Source organism: Falco punctatus (genome assembly GCF_963210335.1).
Source record: "Falco punctatus genome assembly, chromosome: 12".
NCBI lineage: Eukaryota > Metazoa > Chordata > Aves > Falconiformes > Falconidae > Falco > Falco punctatus.
Window position 1 is genome coordinate 13358669 of NC_137592.1, and position 20545 is coordinate 13379213.

At 44.6% G+C, this 20545-nt stretch overlaps 1 protein-coding gene and 1 long non-coding RNA gene across 2 annotated transcripts; both read left to right on the forward strand.

The window, feature by feature from the left end:
• Positions 1 to 232: 232 nt before the first annotated feature.
• On the forward strand, positions 233 to 19363 carry RSPH9 (radial spoke head component 9). Its single transcript, XM_080408009.1, has 5 exons — positions 233 to 551; positions 802 to 964; positions 1542 to 1671; positions 2230 to 2376; positions 19110 to 19363. The coding sequence occupies exons 1-5, from the start codon at positions 325 to 327 to the stop codon at positions 19268 to 19270; spliced, it is 828 nt and encodes a 275-aa protein (XP_080264135.1). The 5' UTR covers positions 233 to 324; the 3' UTR covers positions 19271 to 19363.
• LOC308071906 lies at positions 6683 to 18221 on the forward strand. Its single transcript, XR_013931362.1, has 2 exons — positions 6683 to 15636; positions 15919 to 18221. It is a non-coding gene; the product is annotated as an uncharacterized lncRNA (long non-coding RNA).
• Positions 19364 to 20545: the final 1182 nt, after the last annotated feature.

Sequence of the window (20545 nt, forward strand, 5' to 3'; positions counted from 1 at the left end):
GCCTCCGGGCCGCGGCCGCCCCGCTCCCCTCAGCCCCGCACCGCGCGGGAACGGCCGCCGCCTCGCGCCAGGCGCTGAGGTATACCGGCCCTCAGCCCCGCCGCACCGGCCGCCTGCGCCCACCGGCGCCACCGGGGAGGTTGGGACCCGCCGTTGACCGTGGCGGCGCCGTCCCCCCTCTCGTTACCAGGGCGCCGACATTGATTGACGCCTCGGGCCGTTCCCTCCGGCGGAAGCACGCTGTCACCTTTGACTCCAGCACCGCGGCAAGGCGCGGCGCCCGCACGCCCGACGGTTGCTTGGCAACGGCGACGCGGAGCCGCCATGGAGGCGGCGGCGCTGCCCGCCGCGCTGGAGCTGGTGGCCGGCGGCGGCGCGGGGCTGAGCCCGGAGAAGCGGGCGGTGCTGGGGGCCTCGCTGCTGCTCCTCCAGCGCGACTACCGCTTCGAGCGGGTCTGGTTCTGGGGCTGCATCCAGGGCGTGCGCGGCGCCTACTACATCGCCGAGGGGCTGGGCCCCGACCGCGCCGCGCCCCGCCGCCGCCTCTACAGGTGCGCAGGCCGGGCCTGGACGCCGCTCCCTGCGGGGGGGGGGGGGCACCGCCCCGGGGAGGTGGGACAGGGCAGGCCTGCACGGCCTCGGGGGGCCGGTGTGAGGGCTGGGGAGAGAGGACTGGGGACCCGGAGGGGGCTGCCCGGCTCTCCTGAAGGGAGCCTTGCTGCGCCCTGAGGGGCCAGGCTGGGCTGCACCGAGCCCTGTTCTTCAGCGCGCTCAGGCCTGTGTCGTGCTTGTCGCTGGCAGCTTGAACTGCGTGGAATGGAGCCTCCTGCCACCAGCGACCCAGGAGGTGGTTGCCCAGGCTGAGCAGCTGAAGGGCCGCTTCCAGGGGGATCCTTCTTTTGAGTACGAGTATACCGAGATAAATCCAGAAGATGCCGAAAGATTGTTTGGAGATAGTAAGGAGGTAAATACAGCAAAGTGCTTTTGAACTTTTTGCTACAGTTGTACACCTCAGGCTGGACAGCTGGTAGCTCCTCCTCCTTTGTAGTAAGCAGCCTGAGCCTGTGCTCGGGCAGAGTATATACAATATCCTCGTTGCTGTCATTGCATAGAGACACCTTCTTGATTGAACTCATACTTCCATTGCTCCTGAAGTGAGACATGGCTCAGAAATACTGTATCTCCCTTACGGTTTACTTTGCCCCATTGGTACAGATCCTCATTGCAGTTTCTGAGGCTTTAATGGGAACCACAGGCACGATTCTCTATAAATGAATAGACAAGTTGTAAGTAACTTAATTGAGAGGGAGGAAAGGATGGATGATGGGAGAGATTGTTAGCTCTCTGGTGAGTCTAGATTGTTTGCTCCTAGCCACTTTTTCTGTCATATCTTAGGAGAAGAATGCCCGATTTGTGGTCTTCTTAGTGCCGTTGGGCTCCAAGCTGATGAGTCCATTGTGGTTTCTACTGTCACCTCGAGTTTATTCCCAGAAATGACAAGGAAAGCCCTGCCTTTAACATTTGCTTATTTTTCTTTAAAGCCCATGATCAAGGAGGAGGCCCGCCTCGTAGCTACGATAGAACTGATAGACAGAGCAGTTGGTATCATCCCCCGGGGGGCATTTGTGAAGACTCCTCTTGGGTCTGTGCATGAAAACAGAAACTTTGAAGGTAAATTCTCATTGTCTTTATCAGGATCAACTGTACTTTGATCATAAAGGCTGTAAATTAAGATTACTTTCTCTAGCTGATGTTTTGATTTCAGGTTTATTTTTTCCTTGGCTAAGATGAACAGGGAGGAGAGAATCCAATGCCACTAATGTTCAGGTGCATGATTCAACTCCGGAAGGTGGGAGGAGAGTCAGTAATGGCTCTGAGTCATTAAACCTGTAGTTTCATTTGTCTGTGCATAGTTTATATCAGTGGTTAGCACTTACAGCTGCAGTGAGTTCTCTAGATATAGGATGTAACCAAATGGGCACAGAGGGTTGGTCTCAACTCAGTGCCCATTGCTTATCTAGGACTGCAGTTAGTATGGCCTGCAATGCACGTCATTGATGACTGATGCCACCCATTTCCGGCAAGTCTTTGGTCTTCTGTGGAGTCCACTGAAGAAAGATTGTGATTCTTTCCTATGTTGTGGGCATTAGAGAAACTATATGATACTCTGTGGTGTGACGAATGTTAGCCTAGCTCACTCTATTAATGGTCACCAATGGCTGTTTGCAGGTCTTTCTTTGATGGAGGCAAAAAAGTTAAGTTCCTATTTCCATTTCACTGAGCCTGTTAACCTGAAGAATAAAACCCTGCTGGAAAAGGCTGACCTGGACCCATCCACTGACTTTCTAGACTCTCTGGAGCATGATATCCCACAAGGTAATGGTAGAAGAATCAACAGATGCAATGAAAGGGAAGGCAGTCTTGAGTAGTCTGGGAAATGCTGAGGTGACAGGATGCAGGTTACTATGGAGTTTGGTATGCTTGTGAGGAGCTCCTGCAAATCTGTAAAGGAATTGTATCCTTTACTAAATATTGTACTTAATTCCCTTCTTAAGCAAATCTAAATGCTTACAGTGGTGAGACGTAAGTATACCAGAGCTGACACACATCAGCAGTTAACCCCTCTGCCTGAGTGGCATATTGTCTCTTGACTTCTGTAAAGCCTGTGACAGCTGGTGTCCCTATGGGGAGAGATAACTCCACCAGTGATAGAGGGAATTTATGTGGTTTGAAGTATTGAAGAGACCTCTTGTCTCACCCAGTATTGCTGCTCTTTATCTAAATGGGCTCTCATTAACACTAAGCTGGTATCTCTGAGAGGCTGAATTCAAATGTTCCTTTGATAAACTGTGTTAGAAATGCTGTAGTGTGGAATAATCTGTATTTTAGTAGGATTACACTGGAAGCAGAAAGGAAGATGTGCCTACTGGAATGTATTTTCAGTTCACATCTCTATTGTTCTGCTGGACAACTGTTAAGTATATTTAAAGCTTCTTCCTGTGGCAGGATATTTCTCTAAAGAGATGGGCATGATTTTTATTTGCTTCTAACTACCTTTTGCTGATTTGTTGCATTTTTTGGATTGGGACAAGTGTTTTCATGTCCTGCTGTCTAGAAAGAACAGAAAGAAAGATTCTTGGGTCATAGTCAGAACTTAAGTTTGCTATTCCTATCCTGGAGTAGCAGGATAGGATAGTAGGTGACCTGTGCCTGATGGATTTGGCTGGAAGGACAGTGAATTACCAGTGCTCTGACTTTCAGACTTTATGTGTATGTGATTGGACAATATCTATCTATCTATCTATCTATCTATCTATCTTGTCCAATCTTTCCTTTGACTGAGAAGGAACCTAGTGAGCTCCTTCCTGAATTCTGAACATTTCTGACTGTTCAGAGCATAAACAGTGCTAAAATGTAAACCATTGTTCAATTTACTGGGAGCGTCCTTGCTGCAGTCCTTTTACAAAGGTGTAGTCTGGAGGGACTGCACATTTTTATGTATGCTGGCCCATTGAGCTGGCCCTTTTGACTCAAAAAGGAGTATTGCAAGGGAGATTAGCTCCTAGATACCTCCTAAGAAAATTTTAGCTGCAGTTTTGTATGGTAGTTTAGGCATTGCTACTGTTTGCATTCCCTGCCCACCCTTTTTTTCCTAGGGTTTGTGGTAGGAGACTTTTTAATTTTGTGTGGCCTGAAACCATAGAGCCACTGCAACAGGCGATAAATCTGGGGTGCTTTCTATGTTTCCACTAGAAAACAGGCACCAAGGGCTAAGAGCCTGGAGGCTAATTTGCATCATAGAGCTGGTTTTAGCCACCTTCAGCTGTGATGAAGAATGGCACCTTTGAAAGATTACAGATATAATTCTGCAGTGTTTCACATCTAGTTCAAGGGACCAGGCAACTGGCAGGTCATGCTGTGTGTTAGACATGAAGATGGCGGTTTTATTGAAGTCTTTAAATCAAATTTGACTCGTAGTCAAATTTTACACAGTGGCAGACAGAAAGTGAGGCTCAGCTGTGCCACTGTCGTGTTTGTCTTCCTGTCGCAACCTGAGGTCTGAGTAAGTGTGAACCTTTGCCCCGTTCCTGGGAGGTTGTTGCTGTTAGTGCAGATCTCTGTCTCCTCAAAAAAGTTATTTCTCAAAGACTACCTGAGCTCAAGTGCAGCTGAGTGCTTCTTAATGGAAGAAAAGAAGATTCATCATGGTGCCTGTGCAGCTCTGGCTGCTCTGTTCTGCTCCTTTTTGGACTGAACCTGAGGATTGATGGAATGAGCTTGTCAGGCGAAGGAAGTAAGACAGGAACTGGTTACAGGATCAGCAAGGCATGTAGCCTCTCTAATTGCACTCTATCACATGCAGATAGGAGCTCTGACATTAAAGAAAGATCAATCCACCCCCCTTTAACAAGCATTCAGGTTGCCTGAAGTACTGGTTGCTTGTGAAAATGTAGGGGAAAAAAAAGAACAGGAGGTAGACACAGGCTTTCTGCTGATTTTATCTGCACGGCTCTGCCGAAGTCCCTCACTCCAGGTTGCAAGGTACTCAAACTCTGGTTCTTGAATTACCCTCCTTCAATTCTGCTAGTTCATGTTGGTCCTGACCCAGCGCAGACAGTGCCTTTTCTGTTTCCTGACATGTTGTTCGTAGCTCTGGCAAATCCCCTCATTTTGACCTGAAGCTTTTCTTGTCTTTCTTGGCTAGATCCACTTTTGAACAATTATTGTCAGAGCAGAGGTAGGAATTCCCAAATCTATTGACTCTAGAATTGTGACCGAAGCCAAAATCATCTCTGCCGTCAATAAATACACAAAAAATTGACCGGGTTGAGTAACATGTGAGTGATGCTCCCAGCATGCATTAGAATTCTCCCTTAAAAGACCTAAAGAACAGGATTGAGAGATTAAGGGCTGATTTTAACCTGTCTAAAAGTAACAACTCTTTTGGAATAGTTTTCTTTATTAATTGGAAACTGAACATCTGTGATGGCTGTCAAGGGTGTAACTGTCATAAAATGTATGGGGTGTCATAATAGGAAAGCAGAGGTGTCTTACAGAATGGAAAATTGGAGGCAGAGAGAACATTTTATATGACAGCTGAGAGGTGGGAAGAAAGGAAGTTAAACCAGATTGAATAAAGGAAACAATGGTAAAAGCAGAGTTTAGTGCAAGATTGGAGAACCTGGAGTTTTGTAACAAAACTGTCTGCCACCCTTATCTTTATCAGTGATATCTGTGGTGATTGCAGGTTCCAGATTCTGTCTGTGTGTCTGTCTATTGGGTTATCTGTGCACTTTAAGAGTTCAGACTATGTTGCTGCTCCTCCCCTAATCATACTGTGAGTCTGTCTGGTTTTTCTTGGTGTCTCAGCTCCCAGAGACAAGTGACTGTGTAACTTAGATTTTACTTTAAAAATACATTTTTTAAATGATTGTAGAGAAAAGTGGGAGAATGCAAACCCTGTCTCAAAAGCAAATTCAATTGGCTTATCCCCTCTAAAGTCGCCAGCTCTCTGAGCCAAACTCATGAATTTGAGTGGCCCGACTCATGATTTTTGAACATGGAGGGGCTGTGATACTGATCTTCTGTCACCACAGTATCAGATCATGTAATGCTTCATTCTGATCCAAATGGCCAGCTGGCCATAATGTTGCATGCTGGGATCTGTAGGTTTTGCTGGCCATATGTCTGCATTAAAGATAAGCTTGTTTGCTCTAGTCTAAGCAGACAATCTGCTCAACTTTATGCACAATTAGATATAGCCTTTCAGCTGCTGGCAGATTGCCAGTGTGGTCCTTTCTGTTGCATGGAGTTTGGCACCCTGGGTGATAGCATCTTGGGAACTAGAGTTGTGGCAGTTTTACATGTGCTTGTAGGTAATGGAATGGTGAAATAAATAGCAGTAATTCCTAGCATGCCTACAGCATTTTCACTTGGTGACCTAATGTTGCATAGGTATGAAATAATAGTCACTTGTCAAGCATTGACATGATGGGAAAAGTGAAAATGGAGGGGGAAGGATGATTTTACTGTCACCATAGTATCAGATCAGGCTATGCTACATTCTGCAAGGACAAATGAAAGGGGATGGGAGAAAGCCTAAGGTACTAGCATAGACTGGAAAGCTTGGGAGGAAGTAAAACAGGGGATGCAGAATTCAGGTCTTTGGTGCTTTCAAAGTACAGTTCAGAAAAGCAATAAATCAACTCTGAGTTTTGTTACAGATTACTGACTCAGATCACTTTGATATGGAGATAACGGACAGCAACAGGTTAAAAAACTGATGCAGTTAAAAACTGATGCGGGAGGGGAGGTATGTTGGAGGCAAAGGAAAAGAAAAATGTGGATAGGAAAAGATATGAGTGGAAATAGGATTTATAAAAGAAGACTTTATTCACAAGTCATGACTCCCAGTCAATAAAGAGCTGCTTCTGGCTGAAAGCCTACCACAGTTCACTGGTGGAATAAGGGTAGGAATTAGAATTAAAAAAGCAATATAAAAGGAAATACAGAAAGTTGGGAACAATTAATGATTGATATAAATTGGAATTTATATTGAGTAGAAAATGACAAGGAAGCCAGGATAACTTGCAGTAGTCCCTGACAACTATAAGGAGGACTTTTTCAACTATATTGATAAGAAAAGAAAGATAGTAATGGTACTGGAAACTGTCATGGTGAAGGTAAAAAGGCTGATAAGAAATGTGGAAGAGCAGAAATGCTCAATATTTTTTTTTCTGGTTTGTTTTGGGGAAGAATATGGACTCACATGAAATGAAGACAATAAAATACTCTTTCAGACAGTTTTCAGACTGTTTGCTATGGGAGGGTAGTTAGACAACCTTTACTGTGTGTCAAAAAATGAAAATGGCTGAGCCAGATAAGTTACTGCTGAAATCATTATCTCAGGAGACTTGTGGCATACTTACGATGCTAACCTTTAATAAATCCCAGCATTGCAGAAATATTCCCTAAACTTATCTTAATTAGTAGCTGTGATCGCTATGTGATCTGAATCACTGAATGGGCGTATTTCTGGAGAGGGTCAGAAGGGGATTCAGCTGGGACTAGTGCCAGTACTGATATTCTTCAACTTATTTATAAATTATCTAGAAGTAAAGAATTGGTGGAGAGGCAAATAATGACAAGGGCAGGACAGCTACAGAGATCTGGTAAACTGGGCTTGCTTAAAGAAAGTACATTTTGTTGTAGCTACTTGCAAAGTCACAGACCTAAGAGCAGGGACTGGAAGCCAGACTTTGAGAGTTGTGTTCTGGAAGCTGTGGCTCTGAAAGGAAGTCCAGGCACAACCCACTGAACATCAGCTCCCAGTCTGATCCTGAGACTCAAAAGGCTAATTTGATCTGTAGATGTATAAACAAGGGTGTAGCAAATAGGAACAGGGAGGTGATTTTTTTTCTGCGTATACTGTTAGTGGAATCAGGACTGGATTACTGCACATTGCAAAACTGGAGTTACAGAAAAGAGCCACAAAAGGATTCAAGGGCTGGTGAGAGACATAAACAGTTCAATCTGTTTATCTTGCAGGAAAGAACATGAGAATAACTGTATTACACTGTGTAAATACTCCATGGAGTTTAAGTATTGATTATTGAAGATCTGTTTAGTATAGCAGAGAAAGGCATAACAGGAATCAGCAGCTGAATATTATAGCCAGAAAAATTAAAATGAGAAACTAGGTACAAATTTTAACAGTAAAATTATTACCGGCTAACAAGGATAATGGAGGAATTTGTGTCTCTTGGTATCTTAGCATCATGCTGGATGTCTTCCTGGGAATTGTGTTTTAGCCAAAGGCAAATATAAGTTGCTAGTCCCAGACATGAGTAACTGAGTTAAGTTTAATGTAGGAGTACAGAACAGGTGATTTCCTGATATGCCTGGCTGTAAACTTGATGGCAGCCATGGAGGGTGATTTTTAGTTTGGGCTTCTTCATTGTCAGTGACATTAACGCAAAGGTGGCAATGTGTCCCAGAGACAGCGACTCTAAGCACAGGACTCTCAGTACAGCTGGCTTTACACTCTGAACTATGATGCATGAGGGCTCAAAAGAGGACTGAGGAGATTCCTGACTTATTGCCATGCATTGTGTAGGGTAGACTGGGGAGCTGAGACCTCTCAGATGTAATTGCTGACTCCGTAATGCTGGGATTTCATAGCGTCATTCTAAATGGGTATACAGTGGCAGGGTGGATCATAGTTGCTGTTTCATGATTCAGCCAGAGAAGTGCCTAGAGAGAAGATCGTTTCAGCTCCTTTACCATTTTGACTGTGGGAGAAGTGACAGCCACTCAGTCTGTAGCTCCGTTTCTTCACCTGAAAGTGCAGTGATTTTGAGGCATTCCTTACACAGCATTACGGACAATAGGATTTGTGGCTGTTTCCTTGGCTGAATACTTTGGGCACTAGCCTTTCTGTAAACTTGCTGAACAGTAGCCTGGGTTAGAACACTCATAACCTCCTGTTCTCTGAGCTTCATTAGCACGCTTTTTACCGGTTTAGCAAAAGCTGGTGCTTAATGTGCCCTTGAAGATAGAGAGGCCGCATTTCTAAGTGGGAGATAATTTCCTTTGGCCACTCTCAAGGCCCATTTTGGTAGCTCCATCTTGGTTGCCCCAAAAGTCCAGGTGCTGGAAGTAAGGTGTCCAGGAGGCATGAACCTGCTTTATCTCCATGCATTAACACAGCTAACACTCCCTTTCGACCCACCCTCCAGGCGATTAATCCTCTATCAGCCTAGTCTCCAGCCATTTGAAGAGTCTGTGTCTGCAGAGGTATTTACAACCCCCAGCTAGCTAGCAGAGAGCAAGCCTGCCCGTTATCAGGGCTCTAAGACAAATGGCTATCTCCCCAGTGGCCTTGCAAAATCCAGCAGTGCTATGCTGTGCTGGCCACCTACTTTCACCCAGCCTCCCTTCTCCCCTAACATTTCACAGATGTGACCTGAGCCCTCCCCTTTCATTGCTTAACAATAAGCAGCACCTCCCCAGCTCTGTGAAAACTGAGAGCAAAAGCACTTTACTTCTTAGCCTGCCAAGAGCCACACGGGGACAAGGCTTTTCAAGCTGTCTTGCTGAAATTCAAACTAAAAGACCCATAATGAATGAGAGGGCAGTGCTTCATATTAGCGAGGATAAAAAGAGGTAGCCAAAACATAGACCAAAATAGCTAGTGTAGCTCACAGCTATCCTCATTCCTGGTTAGGAGAGGTGATCTGTAGGTTTGGCAAATGTGTGAAACTGAGCTACAGCATCCCATGGAGTTACCTGACATTTGTAGAAGTGTTTTTGACAAACTTCATAACACAGTAGTACAGAAGGAGTAAACAGATTAGCGTGCATCAGAACAGTCGGCTGTTGGATGTAAGAATCAAACCAAACAGTTAGCTCAGTGGGTTAATACTTAAAGCATTGGTACCTGAAGTTCTCTGTTAAAACTGAAGTCGTCCATCCCTAGAAATAGTTCCAGGCTGGCCGTAGCTGCGGCTTTCCAGCAGGGCGCACTGTGGTCCAGGCGTTGTCAGTGCTGAGCACAGAAAAGGAGACTATAGAAAAGTAAAATGAGAAAGAAAAGCACCGAGAGCAGCATCAAATTGAGGAGAAGGTATGGCCTGAGTTTCCAGGCTGTGTGTGGTATATTGACCTTGTGAACTGTAGGTATGGAGAAGCTACTCTGTCCCTTCCAAGCTTAGGCAATTTCTGGAATGGTCCTGGGGCTTTTCAATAGCTTTCTTCGCATCCTTAGTGATTACAGGCATGCAATGGATGTACACAAATACATAAGCATGTCTCCTACATCCTTCAAAAGTAGAGACGCTCTTCATTTTTTTGGACTGAGGAGCCTTTAAAGGCTGTTAAGGCTACGCCTGCAGCGACCCAAGAGCATTGCCTGGGAGCAATACAAGATGTCCCTCTTACAAGCTGGGGTGCTGCCAGCTCAGGAGTTCAAGATCGGACTGGAACCTCTCCTGCTATGTTGCCACGTGAGGACTCCAGAGCCAGCTAGTATTATAGCTTTTGACTGGCTGGCTGTGGTCTGCTTTGATTTCTGGAAAGGAGTCTGTTTTCCTTGGGCTTTGTGTCTATGGGTAATAAAGCAGTGCATTCACTGCTTTTGGGTCCTAGGTCTATATCACCTCAGGGGTCTTGTTTAGTCAGAGGCATTGGATGAGTCTATACTGGAGCAGGGCTGCCCATCAACCGAGAGCTGTGGTGGAGTCCTCCACTCTCCTGACTGCTGCAGTGAAAGGAGGAGGACAGAAGCAGCGTCTTCGTAGCAACTTTCCAGGGATTGTATTTGAAGTTTTTTCGTTCTCAGTAAAAGAAATCATGGCCCACCCTGTCTCCATTTCAGCTCCTGGTTCATTGGACATGAAAAGGAGATGAACTTCTTGCTGAACTGATGGGAAATGCGGGTGAAGCCTCTTAGAACAGGAAGTTGTAGTTTTATCACCACATCAGTCAGCCTTGGCCTAGCCCTTTCTCTAGGGAATGATGAAAAATTACTTGCAGGGGAAAGCCCAGGGCAGTCTGTATGTCACTGAAGTCACAACAAGGTCAGCTTTTGCTAGGAGTGATCTATTTCTGAGTGGCAGCTCCTGCCTGCACAGCAGCTGGCATTGGTGCCAGCCCTGTTTATAGCTTTGCTTTGCTGTTTGCTGCCCCTTTGGCCATACAACTTTTGCAGGGGGGAAGTAATGGGCATTGTCTTGCTTTACTGTACACAAATGTCATATAGATTGAAATTCTGCATGCTGAATGGGTGTGTGGCTGTGTGTAGAGGGAAAAGAATGAGACAGTTCATCTATGGATATATTTGTATGGCAGTTGTGCTGTGCAGGTTGTGCTGTGCAGAGACAGTTAAGATATCCCAGGCATTAGAAGATGCTTAGCCATCTTTAGTGTTCAGAATTAGCTTGAATATCAACACAACTGTACTGTGCTGTGTGGATATGCTCAGTGTGACAGTCTTCTCAGAAACTGGTAAGCTCTTCAGGTAATTCGGGCCAGAATTTAGTATCTAGTTTAGTATGAAAACATCAACAGTTAATAATCCATGCCATCTGTTCCTCACCCTAAGCCCTTTTAACTAGTCCTGCTAATTTGATGATGAGGTAAGAAGTACAACCTGGGGACTGACAGGGCTTGTAGCCTTGCCCCTCCTGCAGGAGAGCGAATTGGATGTCCTCTAAACATTCGATGGGTTTTGAATCCCAGCATCTGGGTTTTGAATCCCAGCATCGACTGCTTTGTGTTCTCTCAGAATTCAGAGATCAATGTGAGGTTCTTTGCCCCTAATCCAGCCCCTGTTCATCATTATCACCTCCTCAAAGTGGCCAGTGCTTTGTTATCAGGAGAGGCAAAATCTTACAAGGTGGCCATAATCTCCTCTGAGAGTCAGACAGATATTCTCCCGTGGGTAAGAAAGTGACAGTGACCGAAAGCTCTAGGGGGAAGCAGGCTAGAACAAAGCTGTCCATTGCATCCTTTCATCAAACTGTTAATCTTTCTTTCAAAGACATCACATTTGTTTGGTGACAAAAGCCCCAAAGAAGCTGAATTGAGCCTGAAATCCTGTAGCAAGATTTAGAGGAAGCGTCTTTCATTCAGAGCAGGGAGGGGCGAGAGACTCCTTCTTTTTCTTCCTTCCAACCAATGGGCTCACAGAAGCCCACGAAGGTGACGGATTAATGCAGGGGCTCCCCAGGTAGATGCTACGTGACTCCTGGCACGCTCCAAAAACGTTTCCACAGCGACCAGCTGAACAAGAAATATGGAGTGTGACAAGATCCAGCGTAAACTTGTGCTTTGGAAGGAGGGTGCTTTGCCTCTCTGAGAGATTTGTAAATTTACTACAGAAGACCCAAGATACAATGATCAGTATTAGAGTTGTCAGAATCCAAATAGCACAGATTTTAACCAGTTTTTCTACTCCTAAGTTTTGATTGTATATTGTCTTGCTGTTTCCTCTAGTGCACAGCCCCGTTCCAAATCTTTGTTCTGGATGCTTTCTGTGCAAAGTCTGCATCTTTTTCTCAAGAACAACAACAAATGTTAAAAGGATTCTAGCTCTATTCTAATTATCAGGTGGATTTAGGACTAAAGGGCAAACTAACTGGGCTATAAGGGAGGCTGTAATTTGATGTGTATTACTTCTGTGCTAGCTTTTTCAGTCTTTCCCATCCTTTGCTGCTCATTTATGTCTGTGTATTGTCCCTTCTTTTGTGTTGGCATTGCTGGCTGTGCAGCCAGATTCCAGCTGGAAAAATAACTTTATTTTTGGCTAAACTATTTTTCAGCCAGATCGTTTCCCTGCCCTGGTTCACCGAGCAGTAAATAAACACTTTTGTGGTTTCTGTGATGGAAGAGTGATGAGGAGGGGAATAAGGGTTTGGGGGCAGAGGCTGCTTCAACTGGATTAAGCAGCACTGTTGTCAGATGTCTAAGTACGGCCTCATTTCAGCCAGTACTCGGAGGCACCTGAATACCGTGCTTCTGGGACAACACTGCAATCCCTGGGTCTTCCTTGTCAGCAGGAAACAGGTACTTTGTGCGTAAATGGAAGGCCCAGGGCTGTCTTAATCATTTGTGCTGCAGCGGCATCCCCTGTGGGAGAGGATAATGGAGAGAAAAACCCTCTGAAGCAAGATCATTTTACTTTGAGGTTTGGGCATGGTTATATTTGTGTGTCAAAGATGTGGCAGGCATTAGGACCACGCAAGAGCCACTTGGAAGCATCTGACTGTAAGCTGTGCCTTCCTGGCTCTGGAGGCTTTTAAAAATAGTACCGAACCTGCAACCAGTCTGTGTTTTTATTTAATTATTATTAAATAGTTATATGGGGAATTGGAAATATTGACAGCAGTGTTAACATATGGGGTGCAGGTGGTGTGTCAAGCAAATGAAAAAGATTTAGTTTGTAGCCAGTAAGTCGCATGAAGGAGTCTGAGCCCCACATATAAGAGCGTTTGGATGTGTGTCCTTATGGCTGGTAGGCTGTGTGTCAAATGTCCGTGCAGCAAAATTTCCTTACAGCTGCTCTGCTTTGCAGTTTGTCTTTGTTTCCTATCGACAGCAAATTAGAAGTAGGAAGCTCTTTGCAGTGCTGGATTTTCTGTTGGAGGGAAATGGAAGCTAAATCCCATGGGTGTAGTGTAGCTTTGTCAGAGCTAAGTGCCTGGGGTCACGCAGCCAAGCAGTGGCTGCTTTTGCAAAGGGAAATGGTTATGTTACCCCTCTCTGGGTGTTAATATTTGTGCTATAGCTCCATACTTCACTCTCACTCAGAACTGCACTGCAGCAAGGTAGGTTATAACCTGCTCATGTGGCAGCATATTGCGTTAATGGTAAGTGCAACCATGCTGTAGCTGCTTTTCCCTTGAGACATTTCCTCCTTTGAAGAGGAATTGATAATGTCACTTTTATGACCCTCTGTGAGCTTTTGTGACATGGAGCCTCTCTATCAGGCTGTCTAGCTCTTAAAGCTGTTTCTTCTCAAGCTTGTACTGAAACGAGGCATTGCTGAATCACCTCCAAAGCAGCAATGTTATGAGAGGTCATACTGAAAGTGGACCAGTTACCACAGGAAAGTTCTGCAAACAGCCTTCTTAAAAGGCTTTTGTTTAAAAGCTAATGTCTCACGCACCCTATTGCCTCTGTGAATTAGAAGATCCAGCCCATAGCTGAGACAGACATGGGGGATGAGACAGGGATTTCTATTGGCGACTGGAAAGGAAGAAGAAGCTGAGAAGTAGGTTGACTTTTGAAATTCAGCTCTGGTGTCCTGGCAGCTGTTGAAGGGCCATAAAAAAGGCAGTGGTTTAACACTGGGTGAGCATCAGAATCTTCAAAGCACTTTCTTGTTTGGGAAAGATGTAAGGAACTCCTCAGAATTCCTGTCTGTGTTTGGAGGGGTGGAGGCTGCAGCCTGCTCTAAAGAGGGAATAGGAAGCTCCAGATCTTCATCCAGCGGATATTTTTCCCATGCTCTTTCCTCCCACACAGCAGCTCCCTCCCTTCCCTTCTGGAGCAGCAACAGGCAATAGTTTCAACACAGACAGTGCTTGGCTTCCTTAGGTTTGCTGGGTGCAGCTTCAGAATTAATTTGCTCTTTTAAAAAATGTATTTTGAAGAATGGAAATCTTACCAGAGCGGTGTTACTGTTAGAAATCTCTGGCATGAGAGCAATGACCTCTGGTTCCCTGTACCTCAGCAAGCATGATGAGTGAAGTTAACTCTGCTGCCTGATTTAGGGATAACATAGGCTACAGCTCACACGTAGATGCAAGTAAAAATCAGTATTTAACTCTAGGAAAGCCAGCTTTTACTTGCTGTCTCTTAGTTCTATTTGTATTCCCTCCAATGCAAATAATAATTCGTAAATTTTTTTCCTGACAACTTTTATCTAGGAGTCTTGGTGTACCTTACAGACCAATGCTCTGAGTTTCTCAGCCTCCCAGCAAGAGACATGTTGTCTGACACAGGGGCAATGAACAGTACAGGGACTGCCATGGGATATTCTGAGCCAATATTAGAAAGGATTTGAACCCAGCATCCCACTTATGCATTTTTATAGTAATAGAGACCTACAGCTACCTATGCAATGATTTTACTCCAAGAACCATTTGTAATAGCAGGGAGGTTTAAAAGAAAAGAAAAAGGATAAAAGCAAAAAAAAGAAGGATAAAAGCAGCATTTCATTTTCGCAGTCCTTAGCCCTTTTTATATTTTATTATGAAATGCATTTCTAAGACATTTTCTTGAAGGAGGAAAGAAGGCATATTCATTTTAAGCTATTATTTCATGCTGTTCATTAGCTTCTGATTAAAGTACTTTTAGAGTGATTTATGACATCATTATTTCAAACTCCTACAAGAAAGGTGGGCCTGAAAAAGCATTTTTTATTAATATAGTGAGATTTGAGCTGTGATGGAAAACACAATTGTCTTGGAGTTTTCAAGGAGAATAACTTGCTCCATGTCTTATGAGTTCAAATAATTTTGTCTTCTGGACCATCTCCTCAAATGCTGCTAACATGGTGAGGTATGGGAAAAAACAGACTGAGATAATGGGCTCTAAAAGGACTAAAATAAGTGGTTAGGTTTCACAACTTTAATGCACTGCCTTCTTAGAAGGCAAACACCAGCACTGTGTATCAGTGCAGTTTCTGAATTGATTTTGTGTGTTGCAAAGGTCCAGCCTGGAAAAGTATACCCAATAAATCACCTTTGATTGCTGTGTTAGAAATATGTCCCCAGTGATCTGGTTAGTAAAAGGTAGAAGGTGGCACGGCTGCTGCTGTTTTGGCTCTGCAGAATAAAGAGCAGCTCTATGACTAATTCTTGCTGAAAACAGGATCTGAGTGAAAATGACATTACAGTTTCAGACAGTTTCATGTAATTTTTTTCCTGTCTTCAACCAGTGCTATGTCAGTCCTGGTGGGATTGCCCTGAAGTAACCTGCTTGTTTTATTCAGGTCCTTATTTCACAGGAAGACTTATGCAGCATCAGCAAAACTTTATTGTCCCTATTTGCATAGAATTAGATGCAGAATCAAGTATCAGAGAAGAGCTAGAAAGCTGTAACAATTTAATATTCCCCAAAGGTCTCACATTTGTGAAATGACAAATCTGAGCCTTTTGGGAGTTTGCAGCTTGGACAGACAGTAGGGAAATGAAACAGCTGCACATCACAGCCTTCAGAGATCAAGCATAAAAGTGAATGGAGCTGTCTTCAATTACATCTGTCCATTTCTGCCGGGTGTGAAGGTACATGGGAAGTTCCTTTGATCAGCAGAGTTAACTGCTGATGAATACTCTGCAGAGATAGATAAGCCTGTGTGACACTGGGGAAATGTTGTGAGGAGATCATGGATTCATGTACTGTATTGCCCCAGAGCATAGATAAGGGGATTAAATCAAGTTGAACTCTATTTACTCTACCTTCTCTGTGAATTTGTCCAGCAAAAAGAAGTCTGAATCCAGATACAGTTCATGAGAGCATTAATATACCTGTTTTCCTTCTTACCTTTCCCACTTGTCATGCTCCAGGCATTTCTTTTTGTTCTTTGTAAATAGTTTTGGGCAGAGGATTCATCTGTGTACATGAACATATATACACACACACACACACACACAAGCTATCACATGTACCCAGGCTGCTGGATGCTTCCAGTATGTTGGGAGACATTTACCAAACCAGATAATCCCTAGAGGCTCTCACCACCCAGCAAGGCAAGGCACAGTCCTATTCTTGACAGACTTGCTTCTCAGAGGACTGGTCCTAAATCAAAGACAATGAGAGTTCCTCATTCCATTAGCTTTTTGTCAGAGAAACTCTCTCAAAAGTTTACAGTCCCCCCCTGCAAACCCATGTGTAAAGCTGCAGCAAGAACCACCAGTACGTGATAAAGGGCTTGCAGATCATTTCTGCAAGCGCAAGCTGCAAGAACTCTGCACTGAAAGCAGAGTCGGTGTTCAAAGGAGAAATGGAAAAAGTTATTTGTCACATATTCAGACCTATTTGCTTGCCACTTGTTGCTCAACTCCCCTATGCATAGTCTAGCTACCGCCACGAGCAAATGGTGAAAATTTTTAGAGGCAAAGTTCAATAAACTGTTTGAAAGCTTGTCCTTTGACAGCAGATGGCTGTAGTGCTTCAGCCACTGGATGGTCTGCCTCGTCATGAAATGTTCTTCACCTGGGTTTCCATGCTGTTCAAGTAGTGAAGTTTCTTAAGAACATGCAGATTTTGTCAGAGACCCAGTCAGTCAGAATTTGTAATCCCAGTGGTTGAACCATTAATATGTGGTTTTACTCCAGCTATGACCAAGGTCCAGTCCAGTTTGTGTCCATATGAGTAGCACTGGAGAGACTGCATGGGAGACTGGGGTTGCCTTGTCTGTGAAACCACTGTGTGTGAAGACACTAGCTCATGCTTTAACTAGGACGTGTGCAAGGAATGTTACAGTGCAAGGAAGATGGCACACACCTGTACTGATCCTGCTCTGTATTAAGTAGCGCTTTGCTTTACTGAGATTCCAGCTGTTTCTCTTTAGTGGCAACATGGAGCTGAGTGAGTCAGAAGTAAGATCTCCAGTATGGAAATCTCCCGAGTCCTTAAAAACTGTAAATGTCTCTTTTGTACTTCTATCCTGCAGCCAGAGTCACTTTGTTAGAAAGTTCAGTGACTGTCATGGAAGGCAGGTGTTGCTGTCCATTTAGTTCCATGTTTGCACGTAACTGAAGAGGGTACTTTGAAAGGTAACAGATCAAAGATGACACGGTGCATATTATGATAAAACCAACCTGTGGAACTTGCTGCTGAAGGAGACAGGGGAAACAGTGGTGTCCAAGAAACTTTTGAAAAGTACAGAAATACAAAGAGAAAAGAGAGGAGGTAACAGGTGAGCAGCAGAACTCATGACACCTGGTTTTACAGGGCTTTGAATTGTGGTGTTCCTTTCTGATTCTGCAGCCACCATATATATTGTTTCCTCTCAACTTCCCCCCTCCATCAAGCCCTCAACTACTGCAGTTTGCCATGAACTGCTTAAGAGACTACATGTACTGCAAGTGAGTGTGCAAGAGCCCAAAGCTACAAGCACTGATTGCCCAGATAGCTGCTGCCAGGCAAGCCAAACAGCCTGTGCTTCCTCACAGCTGCTGGCAGATAAACAAATAGCTTCAGGAGCTGCAGTCAACCCTTGGGCCGTGTCCTGTGGAGACCTGTTGTAGGAACTTGTGGTGTTAAAACACTTCAACCCTTTGTTGGATGTCACTAAAATTGGCCAAGAGTCAGAAGTGAGTGGGAAGGGGAGGACTGGCAGCTGACAGCAATCACAGAAGCCCTTCCCCAGGCTAACCATGACATGAGTAAGCATGAGTCACAGCATAAATTGATGAGCCTAAAATTATCTACAAGGATGAATACCATCTAACTGGCCCAACACATTATGGGCTTTCTGCTTACTCTGGAATTGGCGGATTTTGACTTTGGGTGCAGACAGCCTGACCACTTGACTCCAGGCCCGTAGTAGTATGACAGCTCCAACTGCACTTTTTTATTTGGGCCTGCTGCTTTTGCTTTTAGATGAAGATTTGGCAGGAACCTTCTTCCTTACATTGTAGCCTCTAGGTGTTACTGATTTGGTGCTGAAGCTGGTATTTTCTTCTTTTGGCAGCTCCTTGCCCTCTGGCATTGAATCCAGGCTGATGCTCCAGCCCCCTCCCCTCCTGTGTTGTTCCCAGGCTGTCGTGTCAGATGCAAAACAAACACTCAGTGGCTCAGAGCTGCTTGCATCCAGGAGAAATTGCATTTTCACACTGGCTCTGAACCTCCTCTGCAGAGCCAAAGCAAAATTAATGCGGAAACTAATCCCTTTGCCCCTACCACGCACATCCTCTTCAATGATGGAGCCAGGAAAGACTGAAGAGAATTAACCTTTTCTGCAAAATTCTCTGAGCTAAGAAATACCGTGCTTTTCATGCTGTCTTCTTCTTTCCCAGTTGCTGCATCAGGGAAACCAGTCTTCTCTGGAGCTGAAGTGTCTTCTTCTTCTCACTACTAATGCTACAAGTTTATTTTAAAAAGAAATTTCATACCTATGCAGGATTGCTATAGCTAGTCTTGGCTCTCTATAGCTAGCAGCTAGACCAAGTAGGTGGCAGCTTGGTAGAGTAACTGCTGCCCACTCAGAAGCATCCAAGAATAGCTCTAGCCTCTCCTAGGGATCAAGTATACAAGTCTGGAGCTCCAGGGGTCCCTTCCTGTGATGCATATGACGTTACTATCATAGCCATGGAATATGCTACTGTGTGAAGCTAGACACAGACATCTGGAATTGAGGGCAGCCTGTAATGCTGAACTGACAAAAGAAAAAAAGTTATCAAGGTTTCTGGTCTCCCTCACTTCCCTTTTCTCAGGTGTCACAAACTCCAGTGCAGCCTTGTGCACTGTTAACTGGTCAGGCAGAACGCACTGCAGTCCCCCTCTCAGCTTAGGGACAGCTTGCTCCGGGAATGCTGCCTTTTGCTCCTTTACAGTGACTGTACTTGTGACATACTGACAAATGGCATTTTCTTGCACAGGCTCCTGGACTGTCCAGCTAGAGAAGGGAGGCACTGTGGTGGTGCTGCGGAGCCTGCTGTGGCTGGGACTGACATTCTACCATGTCCCAATGACCAAGCAATATGGCTATGTCTACTTCGGCACTGGAGAGAAGAACTTGGATCTGCCCTTCATGCTGTGACTCTCCTGTGTGGGATGAGGACTCCAGAACATTTAGATTTTATATTTAGGAGACACTTGTTTACTGCTTGTTCTAATAAATGTGTGAAACCTCTGCACTCTGAGCAGGATTCTTTTGTGCCTGGATTCTGGCCCCAGTTCTTTTCTTAGGACTTTGCTGTGTGTGATCCTCCTTCAGCTCCAGGTTGAATTCCCTGTTATGTGTCACTGAAGATCCTTTAGATACTGACAAATGGCATTTTCTTCCACGATGGGTGAAGCCCCAGGTTAGAAATCAAACCTAGGCCATCTGGTTACACATGCTTATACAACCATGACACTTACTTGACACCATGCTTACACAAAAACTAATTTGGAGACAGCATGAATGAATGCCTACTATCACCCATGAATGACAAAGAGAACAGGGCTGCACTCAAGAGTAGAAAGCTCATGCATACTATAAGGGATCTGTACTAAACCCTGAACTCCAGAAAGGCATATTGAAGAAAGTATTTTGTTTTTCAAATGTTAGGTTTCATGAAAATTAGAGAGGTCTTTCCAGCTCGTGGCACTAAACTGTAGAAAACATTAACTGTGGGCATCACCTGGTCTTTTGCAAAATGTGCTCATTCAGGTTCATCTCAAGGCAGTGGTTTAATCCAGTGACTTTTCCATTAGTAAAGCTCACTGAGCAGAGCTACCTAGGCTAGAAGACATAGTAACTTGTGTACGCAGGAGAAGAAAGAAAAATCTTTTCCTTTCTGAAGGGCTGTAAGTTTCAAAGCTTCATAAAGTAGATGGTCAGCCAAAGATTTTATCTCAGTATAGTTAATGAAGTCTTAGCTCTGCCTCCCAAAGCAAAAAAATCTTGGCCAGCTCAAGGGGCCGAATGTAGGGCTTCCATTTCACAAAGTAAGGCTAAGAAGAACCATTATAACTTGGTTTCCTGTGTAAAACGTGTTTATCCTTACTCTCTGTTCCTGTCCATGCTGACAGGTATTAGCAGATGATTCTGATGAAAGCAGTACAAGGTTAAGTGACATAGTAGTATATAAATAAGCTGTGTTGATCTGTAGCCCCCAGACAAATATCAAAGAAACGTAGCCAAAGCCATAATGACCCTGATAAATGTAATGACCTTTTCATACCAGGCCCGTAAGTAGCACATCTCGAGTAGCAGTGGTCAGCAGGTGGAAGGTACATGCATGTACTACTATACAAGGAGAGAAATGGTGCCACCTTTTAGTTAGAGCATGGAAAATTATGCGCATCTATCAGGCCCAAACTATCCCAG